General features: G+C 45.4%; 1 protein-coding gene across 2 annotated transcripts in view; it reads right to left on the reverse strand.

Moving 5' to 3' along the window:
- Positions 1 to 16,488, reverse strand: part of NID2 (nidogen 2) — a 74,689-nt gene that overhangs the window by 980 nt on the left and 57,221 nt on the right. For both annotated transcript variants that reach the window (XM_075844125.1, XM_075844124.1), the window contains exons 12-20: positions 12,690 to 12,815; positions 11,867 to 12,103; positions 11,092 to 11,313; positions 10,787 to 10,956; positions 7,000 to 7,129; positions 5,491 to 5,662; positions 4,660 to 4,817; positions 2,735 to 2,858; positions 756 to 868 (exon numbers count right to left, since the gene is read on the reverse strand). In XM_075844125.1, coding sequence (XP_075700240.1) covers positions 756 to 868; positions 2,735 to 2,858; positions 4,660 to 4,817; positions 5,491 to 5,662; positions 7,000 to 7,129; positions 10,787 to 10,956; positions 11,092 to 11,313; positions 11,867 to 12,103; positions 12,690 to 12,815 — 1,452 coding nt within the window. The remainder of the gene's footprint in view (positions 1 to 755; positions 869 to 2,734; positions 2,859 to 4,659; positions 4,818 to 5,490; positions 5,663 to 6,999; positions 7,130 to 10,786; positions 10,957 to 11,091; positions 11,314 to 11,866; positions 12,104 to 12,689; positions 12,816 to 16,488) is intronic.

The raw sequence follows: 16,488 nt of genomic DNA on the forward strand, positions 1-16,488 counted from the left end.
TAGTTAAGTTACACAATTTTCCAGTATACAGATCTCTGCTTGCTGTTATTTTTAGTAGAAACATTCATTAACTTCTAGCGGATGTAATTCTGTCCCTGGTCATGTGATGGACACACGTGTGCTGGGCTTGTTAGACACGACTCTCTTATAGATACTGTCACGAGCCATGCACCTGTGTCAATCACATGGCCAGGACATAATTTTATCCATTCGAAGTAAACATTGAAGTTACCTAATAAATAACAACAAGCAGAGATCTTGAAAAATGTATAAAGTTAGACAAAAAAAAATAACAATTTGCTAAAGGTGGACGACCGTTTTACCGCCAGTTCCCTATAAGATAGTCATTGGCACAAACCACCGCTGTTCCCGTCCGCTGTTATCGGGCTCGTTGATCCTCATTAGTAGATTGGAAAGGAAAAAGTTTAACCGAGTGCACGCTGCAAAACAATCCCTCTATGAGCAGGAGTAGAGAAATCACGACGGATGTCGTCTCTAGTGACCGGATACTATTGGTGCCAGGGAGAGCAGATGAGGGAGATTTCCCCTTTTACTTGTCTCCATGGTGCAGTTTTATGAAAATCGTGCACATAGTCTGATCGCTTCCCCTCACAAACACGGGATTCTGCGAAGACTTCTATTCGGTAATTGCTGCAAATGTCATTCCATTATGTGAGCAGCGGTGACTAATCTTCACTTTATCAGGAAACAAGCCTGTGATCTGACAGGGAGATTTATCATATGTAGGAACTCACCAGAAGGACAATACGGGTAGATTGCGGTTACTCCATACAGGTGTGAGCGCTGCTCCGGGAGATATTCCTCTGTTATTTGACTGTTATCCTTATTTATAGATATCACGCCGTCCCTGTACGAAAAATAAATAAGGGATTGAAGTTTTACAGCTTAAGGTCCTGTTACACGGCACGATACCATCTGTGACCACGAGCGCCGATCAACGAGGATCAATAATATGGTAACGAGCGCTCGTTACTACGATCACGCGTCCCTTTACATTTCTACCAGGTCGGCAGCGTCTCCAGCTTTACACGTGAGCTGCCGGTAACGTTAATATTTTGTGCTGCATAAAAGATGCGATCAGCCGATGCGAGCGGTTTCTTGCTCATCGGCTGATCGTGGTCTTGTTTATGTAGTTCAATGAGCGCTCATTCGCCCGTGTAAAAGCTTCTTAAGGCTTGGCCGTACACGATGGCGGTCAGTTGAACAGCTATTCTTTCCACGTGAACACTCAGCCGAGTATTTGGGTCTTTAAATTGGTTCGTGGGGAATCAAAGGATCTGGCATGTTGACATTCCAGATCCTTCCTTCTCCTAATATCTGCTGTTGGGGGAAAAAAATAAAAATACGAGGACACCCCCATAAACATTAAATAATTGGCCATTTCAGCCAACTGTCATATGAGGCGTATGGGCACATTTAGGATAGGCGATCAGTCTCAATCCGTGAAGGTTCAATCCCAGGACTTCTGGCGCTCAGCAGGATGAATACGACTGAGCTGCAATAGCAGGCAGAGCCATAACCGTATATACGGCGATGTGCCTGTGTAAATAATAAAGGGGACGTGTCGCCTGCAGCAACACCATGAGCCCCACTGATCAATACTGATGGCCAGATCCTCAGTATTAGGCCATCAATATTGAAGTCACATAAAACCCCTTTAATGTGGTGTCCCCGTCTAATAATATTATTGAGGATTTTGGAGGGACTGACATCTGGGACCCCTGCCGATCACGAGAAGAATGGGATTGAGTTCAATTCGGCTTATTCCCTGCACGCACACACACACACACCCCCCCCCCCCCCCCAAAAAATTCCAGTGATTAGGGCTGTGTGGTAGTGCCCGGCGGAGCGAAAGGCCAGGAGCGTTTTATACAGGTTTACCAAACAAAGACAGAAAAACATTAGATAAGAGGACAAGCATGGAAAATCTCTTCACTGTCCATTCAGCACTACACGAAATTAAGCTTAAATGGTGTTTGAAGGGGTTCTCTACATAGGACACAAGGGCGTCATCATAGAGGTCTCTGTGCAACCACGTAGTGTAGTCACCCATTAGTTACATTTTATGTACCAGAGACTCTCAGAGTTGTCCTGATTGGGCAGCACCTTTTTAAGAGGCAGTGGACACCTTTTGACATTCATTTTCTTTCTTACATGGAGTTAAAGTTGCAGGCTGCAATTTCCATCACTATTCATTTCTTTTTAGACCCCATGATATTCTGTTTCAGACTTTTCTCACGTGGATGTGTCTCTCCTAGTAACATAACACATGCTGGATGTGAGATCTGATGCTGCTGTCACAGCTTCATCCCTGTACTGCTGTCCCCTTCTATTACAGCCCCTGTGGTGTTTGTGATCGCCCCCCCTCTCTGTTATAGTTTACTCTGTGTACAACCGCCTACCCTCGCCGCCGGTATCGGACCTTGAGAGAAGGGAGGGGGGAGAGCAGATGGCATCACCCCTGTGTCCTGGCAGATCTATCTCAGCGGGCGGTGCCACTGCTTCTATGTACAGACTCACATCAACAAAACAGTTGAACATTTTTAAAGCAGACTATTTAGAAAGTGGCTAAAGTTTACATTGAGGAAGCAAATGATAAAGTAGCGCCAAAGTTTCCGTAGTCCTTAAACATTTTGGGTTAATATAACTGCCATGGTTATTAAAATGAAACTTTTAAGAAAGGGCAAATGACTGCAGCAACGTCGTCCCTCACCTTCTCCAGTCTGTGTAATAGAAATGATTGGCATAAGCCACGATGCTGAAGGGATAGTTCAGGTTACTCTGCATCACTCGTCTTCCACTTCCATTGGACAAGATGCACTCTAGTTTTTTGGTTCCTATTAAGAAAAACAAAATTTTAAATAATGATGAGCAAATAAAATCGATCTTGTAAAATTTTTCATGACAATATATAAATTGTTGGACTATTTTTAGGGCTTTTTTTTTTTTGGGGGCACATTCAGTAGAAATTAAGCCACATTTAATGGCATATTCTCATCTTGCCAAATTATGGCAGATCACCGGGATATACCATAAATATCCGATAGATGTGGGTCCTGCCTCTGGAACCTGCATCTATCTCTAGACGGGATCCCCAACATTTATCTCTAGACAAGGGATCCCCAACATCTATCTCTAGACAAGGGATCCCCAACATCTATCTCTAGACAGGGGGATCCCTAACATCTATCTCTAGACAGGGGGATCCCTAACATCTATCTCTAGACAGGGGGATCCCTAACATCTATCTCTAGACAGGGGGATCCCTAACATCTATCTCTAGACAGGAGGATCCCTAACATTATCTCTAGACAGGGGGATCCCCAACATCTATCTCTAGACAGGGGGATCCCTAACATTATCTCTAGACAGGGGGATCCCCAACATCTATCTCTAGACAGGGGGATCCCCAACATCTATCTCTAGACAGGGGGATCCCTAACATCTATCTCTAGACAGGGGGATCCCTAACATCTATCTCTAGACAGGGGGATCCCTAACATCTATCTCTAGACAGGGGGATCCCTAACATCTATCTCTAGACAGGGGGATCCCTAACATCTATCTCTAGACAGGAGGATCCCTAACATCTATCTCTAGACAGGGGGATCCCCAACATCTATCTCTAGACAGTGGGATCCCCAACATCTATCTCTAGACAGGGGGATCCCTAACATCTATCTCTAGACAGGGGGATCCCTAACATCTATCTCTAGACAGGGGGATCCCTAACATCTATCTCTAGACAGGGGGATCCCTAACATCTATCTCTAGACAGGAGGATCCCTAACATCTATCTCTAGACAGGGGGATCCCCAACATCTATCTCTAGACAGGGGGATCCCCAACATCTATCTCTAGACAGGGGGATCCCCAACATCTATCTCTAGACAGGGGGATCCCCAACATCTATCTCTAGACAGGGGGATCCCTAACATCTATCTCTAGACAGGGGGATCCCTAACATCTATCTCTAGACAGGGGGATCCCTAACATCTATCTCTAGACAGGGGGATCCCTAACATCTATCTCTAGACAGGAGGATCCCTAACATCTATCTCTAGACAGGGGGATCCCCAACATCTATCTCTAGACAGGGGGATCCCTAACATCTATCTCTAGACAGGGGGATCCCTAACATCTATCTCTAGACAGGGGGATCCCTAACATCTATCTCTAGACAGGGGGATCCCTAACATCTATCTCTAGACAGGGGGATCCCTAACATCTATCTCTAGACAGGGGGATCCCTAACATCTATCTCTAGACAGGGGGATCCCTAACATCTATCTCTAGACAGGGGGATCCCTAGCCCTACCTTGTCGCATTATGTTACGAGTTGGCCGGGAGTATGGAAATAGCTGAGCTACACTGTTGCTGTAGCTCAGATAGAAGTGAATAGGAGGTTCGGAAACCTCGCTGTGCTACGCCGTTCCCGTAATTCCTATTCACTTCTATGAGCTCGGCTGTTTCCATAACTCAGTGGCCGGAGAGCATCGACAGCGAAACAAGGTTTAAAAGGGATTTTTGGTAGCCCCGTTCCAGAGGTGAGTGGTCCTGTTTATATGCAACATGAGAATACCTCTTTAAATTACTTGTGCCCCCCAATATATAAAAGTCTATAAAATATTACTACACCTGCATCTGCCCAACAGATCTGCTTGGAGAATGGATCAAATGTCAATCCATTGGGTAATCCGATATTGTCATTGACCAGAATTCTCCTGTTTGAGCCATCAATATAAGAGGTTTCAATTTTCGGGGCCTCTCTATTCCAGTCTGTCCAGTAGAGGTTCCTGCAGGGGGCGACAGAGTACACAACGTATATTAATGCCGATAATCAGACCTCTCATTACATCAGTTCTAACAAATGGTAAAGAGAACCGGACACAAAATCATCTGAACTTCTTCTGAACTGCAATTTAACAGCTGAGATCGACGTAAAATGTCTAGTAACTTTGGAAATACTTTGCTTTAACTTCTTGTACTGATTTTTACGTACATGATGTTTTCTATTCAGGTTTAAAGCTAAATTCAGACTTCTGCTGGCCTCCTAATGCAATACATTGTTAGAGCACCAATGACAGGACTGTTAGGTCACATGACTGACATCGGGGAGGAGCTAAGCTGCTGTCGGTTTCCAAGGGCAACCAGCAGAATCTTGAAAGCAACAATATATATGAAATTATTAATTTTATATTGGTTTACATTAATAAAGCAAAGTATTTTTACAAAGTTGCCCAACTTTTTATGTAGATTCAAACTGAAATATTCTTTAAAGTAGATGTATGCTTTAAATTCCCCATGGCTGCTCGTGTGTTTCCGTAGCCTCCATTGAGTTGAGAGAGCCGGGACATAGCCGCATGAATGTGTGTGAAGTGGTGACATCACTATTGTCTTCATACGTAATCTTCTATTGTGTCCTGTACATTCCATTTAAACCCTATAAAGGTGGTCAGCGGTTCTTACCCTCGCACGGCGTCTATGGTGATGGCACGTGGATTCACCAGGTTTGTGTCAAACAATGTCTTCCTATTTGAGCCATCCAGCTGCGAGCTCTCAATTTTATCTGTGCCGCTGTCTGTCCAGAACATGGTTCTCCGCAAGTAGTCTATTGCCAGGCCCTCGGGGCTCACCAAATCTAACAGGAAAGTAAAAAAGTTCAGTAACTGGGATGTAGAGGAACATGCTATATCTTTCTAGCGGTTTTTCTGGTACAGTGCTCCAAACCTCCTGCAGACACATAGAATGTTATCATTTCACTTATCTGCCTGCAGCCACCACTAGGGGCAGCTCACTGCATACAGATTCCATTGAACATGTGATGTCACCAGTAAGCGCCCCCTAGTGGTGACAGTAGGCGATCAGCATTTTTATAACAACTCTATGGCTGTGAAGGAAAGCAGAGGATTTGGAGCTTTATCATAAGAAAAACAAAGATCCATTATAAAATTTATTAGACACCGAATTAGGGACTTAAAAAAGAATTGGCGCACAACTGGGCAGTCAATCTTAGGCTGGATTCACACGAGCATATTACGTCCGTAATGGACGGAACGTTATTCGGCCGCAAGTCCTGGACCGAACACAGTGCAGGGAGCCGGGCTCCTAGCATCATAGTTATGTACGACGCTAGGAGTCCCTGCCTCGCTGCGGGACAACTGTCCCGTACTGTAATCATGTTTTCAGTATGGGACAGTTTTCCCGCAGCGATGCAGGGACTCCTAGCGTCGTACATAACTATGATGCTAGGAGCCCGGCTCCCTGCACTGAGTTCGATCCGGGACTTGCGGCCGAATTACGGACCGAACAGCGCTCGTGTGAATTCAGCCTAATAGTTGGATAATTAGAGTGCTGTGTCTAAATTGCAATGATTTAATGCTATATTATAAGAGGCAGTGTTTTTTTGATCGCTCTATGAAATGATTTGTTAAAGGGTAACTAAACTTTCAAAAAAACTTTAGACATGTCAGAATTTTTTGATTGGTGGGGGTCCGACCAAAGAGACCCCCACGACTGCTAAAACGAAGCGGCAGAAGCGCTTGGGTGAGCAATGTGCGACCTAGTATCTGATCGGCTTTTCTTGGAAAGCTGAGCAAGTGGCGTACAAGCTCAATAGAGAGTATGAGTCCGGACATCACTCGCTCGATCAGAAACTAAGCGGCACAGAGCTCACCCGAGCGATTCATTTTAGCGGTCAGTGGGGGGGTCTCTGTGCTCGGACCCCCACCGATCAAATCTATAAAATTTCAAGTGTTTTGAGAGTTCAGTTACCCTTTGCAAAAATGTATATATTTAGAGTCGGGCGGCCACTAGGGGGTGCAGACTGAAGATGGAGTTACACAGGGTTTTTGTCCGGTACTTGCTGTATAAATCTTCAGTCGGCTCTCCCTTATGTATCTAGAGAAAATCTCTGCATCAAAGTAGCGGCGCTGACTAGCGGGTCATACATGTCTGGGTGTAGCGGACATAACTCACCTGTACTAATGATCACTTCAGGCTCCGCACCAGGCTCTAGGCTCGCCCGGTTGATTGTGCGCCCAGCAACGTCTGTCCAGTACACCTTCTTCTCTTGACAGTCATAATCAATGCCCACTACTATTGAGCCCTGCAGGAGAAGGTGAGGGATGGGTTACGGGATCTTGTACTCACATTGACTTCTATTTATCCTGAATGCACAATTGTGGTTGTTTTTCACTTTTTCCTATCAACATCTTAGGCCCCATGCACACGTGGTCATCCGCATATATGGAATGGTATCTGCAAATACTGTCTGTCGTGCATCCGTAGATACGGATCCGCAAAAAGAATAAAGCCGCAAATGATGTGCAACATCTGCAAACCTGGCGTCGCCTAGCAATGCTTCCGTAATTACGGACGGCTACGGGTGCATATTCGTAGCCGTCCGTAATTACGGAAGTGCCCATAGACTTCTATGAGGAGTCCGTGCCGTAATTACGGACAAGAATAGGACGTGTTCTACACCTCATCCGTAAAAATACAGAAAGGTGTTCGTAGCCCATAGAAATTAATGGGCTCATAATTACGGATGAAAAATACGGTCGTGTGCGCCGTGGGGCCTTAATATTGTGCAAATTTAATCAACACAACCTGTGTATTCCTGATACTTCTATGGCTGGAGGGGATTTACAGGAGATGGGGATCCTTTCAGTATAACTTGGAAATTGTAAAGTGCACAATGCGTATAAACCTACGGTTCAGGTTCAGGTACATCATTAGACTATTAAAAACAGGGTTCTATCTGTGCTGTAATAGACGGGAGCCCCCTTGACAGCAGAAAACTACAGCAAGTGCCACCGCCAGTCACAATTGGGTGTTTTTCCTGCAGTTCCCCCACAATGACAGCTGATTTGCAATATGTCCCAATAGCGGGACCCTCTTTATACGTTTTTTTTCCCGAAGGACCACATCGGATTTAGATGCCTCCGCTTTTTCCATGGCTGCAACATCAAGATCACTACTTCTCTCCAGTAAGGCACCGTGATCAGTGAAGCCAGGACCCCCTTTAGCTGCTGCTACGCTCAGTACTTGGGTCGTTGTACTCTTGGCTCTAGACTTAAAGAAAACCTGTCACTAGGTCATATAAGTTGAGCTGGTTTACTGATCTGAATATCGCTGTCTCCCTGATTCCAGAGTTGGTTTTCTTTTTTTCCTAGACCCTCCCGTTCCAGAGATATGCCCACTGTTGTGTTGGCTCCCTCTATGCTAATCTGCCGTAGTTAGCCAACAGGGCATGAACTACCCTCAAGCTGCCTTGTGCGGATTGGTCAGCATCAGAGGCAGGGAAGCTAGCCCCACCCCACAAGCAAATTAGCATATAGGGAGCCAACACAACAGTGGGCCATATCTCTGGAACGGGAGGGTCTAGGAAAAAAAGAAAACCAGCGCTGGAATCAGGGAGACCGCGCTATTCAGATCAGTTAACCAGCTCAACTTATATGACCTAGTGACAGGTCCTCTTTAAGTCTAGAGCCAAGAGTACAACGACCCAAGTACTGAGCATAGCAGCAGCTAAAGGGGGTCCTGGCTTCACTGATCACGGTGCCTTACTGGAGAGAAGTAGTGATCTTGATGTTGCAGCCATGGAAAAAGCGGAGGCATCTAAATAATGGAGGGGGTGGGAATGAGTGCGGGGGGAGGAAGGGGATTATGAAAGGGAAAGAGGATAATAAACATAACCCTTCCATTCTGGTGACATGGGGCCCAATATTGGAGTATTGTCCCTGCCCAGTGCTCTCATAGAGCCTTGAGGCACCATGGAGGCCTCCCCCACCTTCACACATACTCCTACAACAAATACATTCTAGAATCTATATTCCAGATTGATGTTGGCGACATCCCCCCTTAGATATGTTTTGGAGATTATTTCCCTCTTAAACATCCTTCTCTTATTTGCACAAGTGATTCTCATCAAGGAAGAAGAAGCCTATGGGGGCGACCAGGGGTGGGGGAGGGGAGTAGTATGACAGCCTAGGTAAATCCCCAGGGTTTCAATAAATAACAACATTGAGGTTGTTCTCTCCGGAGCAGAAATGTGGAATGAATCCCACACAGCTGAGACCCAGCTGTACTGCCGACCTCCGCCTTCCCGTGGGCTGAGCGCGCAGACTTGGCCGGCGGCCGCTACAACCTACACATGGACGAGATCTGGTTTCTTGTGGGAATGGAGGGTTTTGTGCAGTAATAATACTGGCTGTAATTATCTCCGCAGCGTCCATGCCATTTCCTGCCTCTGCTGGGCAAAGCTGCTGAATAGTTTAACCGAGTGGCGGGGACTGAAGTTACAGCCGTCCGTTTTATGGACGGGGTAAAGCGGTTTACAAGACGTTCCAAAGGGACCTTGTGTATGTGCTATAATAAAGTCCAGCCAAAATGCTCTACTGCTGTGGTCTGCAACCTGCGGTGAAACTACAACCCCCAGCATGCTCTGACAGGCCGCTTTGGTAGAAGTTGCAGACACACTTGCTTTTCTGGTCAGTTCTCCATCAGATAGTCCTCGATCCCTGTGGATCTGCGGGAGTTGAGCCTGCAGCTGTTTTACTCGGCTCCTCCGATAGTCGTTCTGACATGAACACACATAATGACCGAAAGCCGGAACCTGAGGCAGTCGGGGGGCGAATACTTGAGGGGGACACAGGCTTTATGAGCTGGCTGTTGGAACGCTATTCGTGTTAGGAAATGTTCCGACACACAGGATACTATGCAGAGTTTCTGCAACAGAAAATCTCCCAAAAATGTATTCTGTCACGGAATTGCTGAGGTTTTTCCGCAGCGGTTTTACAAGTGGATTTAGTTTCAAGCATTGATTATAGCAAAGTAAATGTGCACCTGCGGATTTTCAATGGTTTTTTCCTGCGTTTCCACATTACAAACTGCAACAAGACTCCTCTGTTGCGGGATTTATGGTCTCCATTGAAGCCTATGGATCAAAGACGCAGAATCCCGGCACCGAAACCACGGCATAAACGGCTGCGGAATTGAAAGTCGCTCCGCAGAACACTTTGCGCACGACTTTTCTGCTTTTTGTTCCGCGGCGTGTGGCTCAGATTTTCTAAATCTCATTCACTTTGCCGCTACTGTAAATGCTGCCGGATTTTCGAAGCATTTACGCAACATAAGAAACCCGGCGGTTTCTCTGCGGTTAAAGAAACACTTCGGGAAAAAACGTTATACTGAGTTATCCCTAGCGAAGAGTCTGAAGGGGCAGAGCATGACGCCAAATAAAAAAACAAAAAAAACAAAACATAGAATCCCTGCGTCATGCCCACACGAGTGATAACACAATTTAGCAGTTTTGGCCGGAGTGTTTTTTTTAACATACACAAAGTCGGGAAGCTCCCGATTCAGCAATTTTTCAGAACACAGGTCGGACGGTAGAGGGGCTTACACTGCAATATATCCAAAATGATTGTAACTACTATTAGAATGGAATATTAATCAAACATATATATTGTTTTAATTCCTCACTATTTTTCAGACCTCTGCTTGCTGTCAGAGAACACATTTACATCCAAAGGGGGATGGTGGAATCTATACAGATCTAATTCTCACAGCTGAGGGTTTGCTACAGTGCAGGTAAAATGTACAAGTACTAGTTTTATACAGGTTGTGAGTCCTCAAATGTAAACAAGAATTCACCGACAGCAAGCAGAGACTTTGAAAATGGTGAGGAATTGCATAAACTGTCAGGACATGCTGGGAGTTCTAGTTCTGCAGGAGAGCACAGCTGTAAGACGTTACTCACGTGTAGTGACAGCAGCGTCCTCGCTTTCTCTTTACGAAACTTGACGCCATCCAGTGGTAAGTATCCAATCTGCTGACCCTGTGCGTACAAGAGGTAGGTACCCGAAGTGGGAGGGGTTACATCAGGACGAGGGCTGGGCCTCACAGTGGGTGGAGCTACACTTGGTAAACCTGCATTAAGCAAATAGTGATTGGTTAAGCCCGAGTTCATAATAGGCATTAAAAAAATTATACAATTAGGACAAACACCAAAAAACATTATATTAGATGGACTCGTACGGCACAAGTGATGTGGTCAATACTTACAAGCTGGCGTCATCCCTGGCTGCGTCCTGGACCCCTCAATCTCTCTACCCTCTTTGTCGACACACCAGCAATATCCGCTGTTCCCATGACACTGTAGAGGAGTGAAGTCGCCATAGTCGTCACACTGAGGGATGTAATGCTCTGCAGAGGGAGTTCCACCATAGTGATCCACGAGGCTCTGCTTCCATCTCTCACACATGGTCTGGGGTCTCTGGGTGGGTTCTGGTCAAGGGACAGAGACAACAGTTAATTCCTAGTGACACCAAGCAGGAAAGGATAGGGATGGTCCGATCTCATTATATAACGTGTTACCACCAGGGGGTATTTTGTAATTCACATTAGAAGAATGAGGTTTCCTGCTCTCAGCGAAGTATTATACGGGGAAGCTTCACAGCCATATATATCCTGAACCTATAAGGAAACGCATCTGACCACAAAAGCCATTATTACAGGGAGTGGGATTTTGTAAACCGCATTATTTTTAGGGTACGTCATTGAAGTAAAATGGGGAAAATGCACAAAAATAAGAAAACCGAGGCTTGGAATATTGTAATTTATCTGCTTGCAGCTACCACAAGGGGGAGCTCACGCCATCCGGATTTAATAGCAGCTGTATAAATCTGTATGCAGTGAGCTCCCCCTAGTGGCAGCTGAAGGCAACCAGAATCCTATTTAGTTATAAATTCGCAGAGACCCTATATCATAAAATAGGGGGTTTCTAGTTTTTATTTATGGAGGTGAGTATTGTTTTTGAGTTGTCTATACCACCACTTACCTGGTACTCCGCACTGGGGGGGTCCTCTGCCTGGTGCTGTTCTTGTACCTTCAATTTCTTCTCCATTTTTGTTCACGCACCAACAATAGCCTGTGCTCCTGTGACATTGCAGAGGGGCGTAATTTCCTTCGGAGTCGCACTCAGGGACAAAGAGACCGGGACGAGGACCTCTAGGCTGAGCAGATCCTAAGAGGCTGTCACGTTTCTCCAGGCAAGAAACAAAAGGAGGTCTGTAATCTGTATACGGAGACAAGTGAAATGTAATGTGTTCATGTGGCCAGTTTAGTCAATGATAAGAAAGCCCACCCATACCGATCCTATAGCCATAGCACTTCACCAATAAATATGTCTTCCACTAGCTAAATAAAATAAAAAAAAGTAGTGCCCGCATAATATGCCCATATAGTGCCCACATAATAGTGCCATATATCACCCAAATAACACTGAAAATAATACCAGAACTGTTGCCTTGCTATAAATAGGACTTGACCTTCATGGAAGTTTAGCGGAAGTTTGACCCCTAAATGGTAAATTAAGGGCATTTGCCCCCCTTTTGCTTATGCTATCATTTGTCCCTATATACAAACACACATTTTAATATACACAAAGATATAATATATTGGAGTAATAATAAGTGTGTCAGAAAAAAAAAATATTTGTGGTTCATTGCAAAATATAACATTGGCTGCCCCCGAAAACATGGCGACCCCACAACTGAATGGAAACCACGAACGACGTAAAATAATGACATCAGATCCTCACATGTTACACATCTCCAGATAATTGTATACACGTGGAGGACGAGATATTAGTATTTCCGTACCTGGGGCCTTTGTGCATTGGAAGCCGTCGCCTGTGTAACCGTCGTTACACCGACAGGAAAATGAACCGGGGAGGTTGGTGCATGTAGCATCTGGGTGACACCTGCGCGCTGAACATTCATCCTCATCTGGAAATGAGATCGAAAACAGGATTCTTATTTCTATAACCTACAGATGTGGCCACAACTTCACCTCACAGCATGAAAGCAAAATCCCGGGGGAAGGACATGGGAAACAGCAGTACACGGGTGATGGCGACGTTATCCAGACTCCTTTACAGAACAGACAAAGCTGAAAAAGGAGTCTGAGGCCGACCGGACAGAAAAAAGATTGTTAAAAGGGAGTAGTTCTGTATTATACAAGATTAACCCCATAGTTTACACTGCTGTGCAGCTCAAGGGGGTGGAGTTAGAGTGCGATTGACAGCTCTTCTAAGCATTGCAGGTCCTATTATGTCATGAGTGAATGAAAGGGATCGCGGCTCCTAATAAATTTGGTACATCTTGGTCTGTCTGTGCACCGTAGACTAAAATGTACGGATGCCACGAGCTGGTGTAGATTTTCCCTACAACTTAAGTCAATTTTTGGCATAAATTATAGAAAATATATAGGTGAATTTGTATTTATTTTTTTTGCGCAAAACGCGTGGGTCAAAATGTCTTATCTTTATTTTTAAGGTGCAATACACTTTAGGTTTGTGGACATCCCCTTTAAATAATTGTGCTGAAATAGTTTATAATTTCCACCTCACGCTACAGTTAATAACAAGCGACCAATTTCTTTGTACCCTGTGCACCTACAATTAGCATCGATCATAAAGAAACTTCTATTGCAGAACAAAAGCCATACAGAATTGCCCCAAAATTATTACGTGGGCCCTTTAAACGCTCACACAGTTTCTTTGAAGAGATTTACAATGTGCAATTAGTAAGTCAGAGCCGGAGATGAAAGGAAACGGGAGAAAAAATACAAAGCTTTGTTTATAAAGTGTCTGAGGAGAGTTATGGTGGCCACACAGCCGAGAAATGGGTCATGGATGGAGAAGAGGCGCCAAGTGCCGGCCATAATACTGAGTGTTCACTGCTCGGGGGATCTGAGGACGGGCAGAGGTCTCGCTGACCAGCAGTGTAGGGGACACGTAGGACTGTCCATGGACCCCTGTCCGCAACCCATATGGATATACATATATTTATAGGGGATTTCTACTTGAGATACAACGTGGTCTATCTAGTGGTAGAGCGGAAGCCAAAGTTTAGTAATTCTGTTCCGTTTACTTACAGAGATATTGGCATTTTTTCGGTGCGGTTGTGGCGGCCATTTTTGGAAAAGTGACAACCGGAAATGCAACCATATAAATTGTCGCCTTTGAATTAAGAAACTTACAACCGGTTCAATCAACAAAGTGACAATTTAGAGGGAAACTCATTCAAAGTGGACAACCAATATGGCGGCACTTCCTGTCGTCATTCCACAACCACACAGAAAAATGCTAATATCTCTAAGTAAATGAAACGTAATTACCAAACTTTGGCTACTTACATTTTAAGTGGAAATTCCCTTTAAATATACAGTATGCATCTCAATATCGGCTGTGGATGTGGGCGGGGCCTTAGACAGTCATATGTGTCACCTAGTCACCTACTCCGATAGCCAATGAGACTTTTGATGTTGTTCATTAGTACATCATTTCATCTTAGGGCCCTAACACCCGATGTGGAACATGGAGAACGCGAGGGAACAAAGACTGGGTGGTCCCGGCATCACTCACTGCCAAACGCCCCTAATGACTGTATTAATACGTAGCCATATGTATACAAAATGGCCGACCATGTCTCCTCCTAGTGGTCAAATGATATAATGACATGGCTGTATCGTCCTTACACAAACTTTTATGCATGCGTAAGCAATGCGGACCATATTCTGCATTCTGAGAATAGATAGTGACAGAGAATAAAAATAAATAAATCACTACCTCAGTAATGGACTCCAACCAGTGGCTCTCGAGATGTTGCAAAACTACAACCCCCAACCTGCTGCGGCAGCTGGAGAGCCACAGGCTGGAGTCCACCGACTGGAAGCTACATAGAAATAATGAGCTGCACTTCTGTTCTCTGGTGTCACCACATCGGCCCCGGTCAGTGACTCACAAACCTCCGCAGCCTGATCGTCACCTGATTTTTTTCTTTGTGAGCCTCCAGGCCACCAATTTAAAGTTGAAAGAAGCCTAAAGATGAGGACGCCGTCTTATCACACAGGAACTGGAGGACAATGGCCGCCGTGCTGCGGGTTTGTTTGAAATCAACACCTCGCTGCTTTGATGGATGATTGACTTCACGATATTTCCACTGGAAGTTTCCTTAAAGGAGACCCGTCATTATACAAGCTTTATACACCGGGCACTCTGCCTTACATGTATGTCCGGTCTATGGGTGAACATTATTTCCAGGCACACTACTCTCTCTATTAATGGGGGCACTGGTTGGCAATTTGTATAGGGAGAACTATCTGGCACTGTAAATGAGGGTGCTATGCCTGGCGCTGTAAGTGAGGGTGCTATGCCTGGCGCTGTGAGGGTGCTATGCCTGGCGCTTTAAGTGAGGGTGCTATGCCTGGCGCTGTAAGTGAGGGTGCTATGCCTGGCGCTGTAAGTGAGGGTGCTATGCCTGGCGCTGTAAGTGAGGGTGCTATGCCTAGCGCTGTAAGTGAGGGTGCTATGCCTGGCGCTGTAAGTGAGGGTGCTATGCCTGGCGCTGTAAGTGAGGGTGCTATGCCTGGCGCTGTAAGTGAGGGTGCTATGCCTGGCGCTGTAAGTGAGGGTGCTATGCCTGGCGCTGTAAGTGAGGGTGCTATGCCTGGCGCTGTAAGTGAGGGTGCTATGCCTGACGCTGTAAGTGAGGGTGATATGCCTGGCGCTGTAAGTGAGGGTGCTATGCCTGGCACTGTTAAAGGGGTTGCTCTGGCAATTATTGTGGGGCACGGCCAGTACTTGTAAGTTGGCAGCTATGGGTTACTATGGTCCATTACCCCAGCGTGCTGAACTCTGAAGTTTGCGTAATAAAGTAAGCGGGACAAGAAGTCACATTCAAGGCTGACGACATGAAGTTAATTATTACTGAACAACAAGATGGAGAGGGTTAATCATTGCCTACATGGAGCTGCCTATAAAACCGAGTAGGCTGGCTGATACCATAAAGCAATAGTGTGAGCATTGATGTGACATCACTGAGAACATTCAGATCTTCAAGCGTCATTACCAGCTTTAAAAAGAGGAGCAGACAGATCTGTAAATCAGGGAATCTAGTGGGTTCCCTAAAAACGTCACTAATGGGGAGGTGGGGTCGAAGGGAAGAGGAATTGGCGGTCTGGCATACACCCCTTCAGGACTGTGGGGAGATTTAACTGCTGCCGGTAACACAGTATGTAATGTACAATATATAATGCGAAAAGGGACAACAGAAATGCAGAACTACTGAGTCACCCGGCGAGAATTCTAATAAATGGGCTCAAAGCTCCGACAAGAGAAGGCGGCAGGAGCGCCGGTGTGACATGTAGTATGTATGTGCGGGCTCCCTGTCTAGACAATGTTATTAGCAGCTAGTGATGAGCCCTCCTCGCCCCTGTGCCCTTTATCAATGACCATACTGGAAAAGAGGAGGGGGAAGGGGGGTCGTCAGGTTCAAGGTACACCTAAGATTTAGTGTTGCCCCTGTGGAAGTAAAAACAGCCACTGGTGAGGTCAATGACAATTTGGCCTCATACTTTCTATTACTAAACAGTGTAAATGGTTAAAAAAATATATTA

This window comes from Rhinoderma darwinii, chromosome 12 (genome assembly GCF_050947455.1).
Source record: "Rhinoderma darwinii isolate aRhiDar2 chromosome 12, aRhiDar2.hap1, whole genome shotgun sequence".
Lineage (NCBI taxonomy): Eukaryota > Metazoa > Chordata > Amphibia > Anura > Rhinodermatidae > Rhinoderma > Rhinoderma darwinii.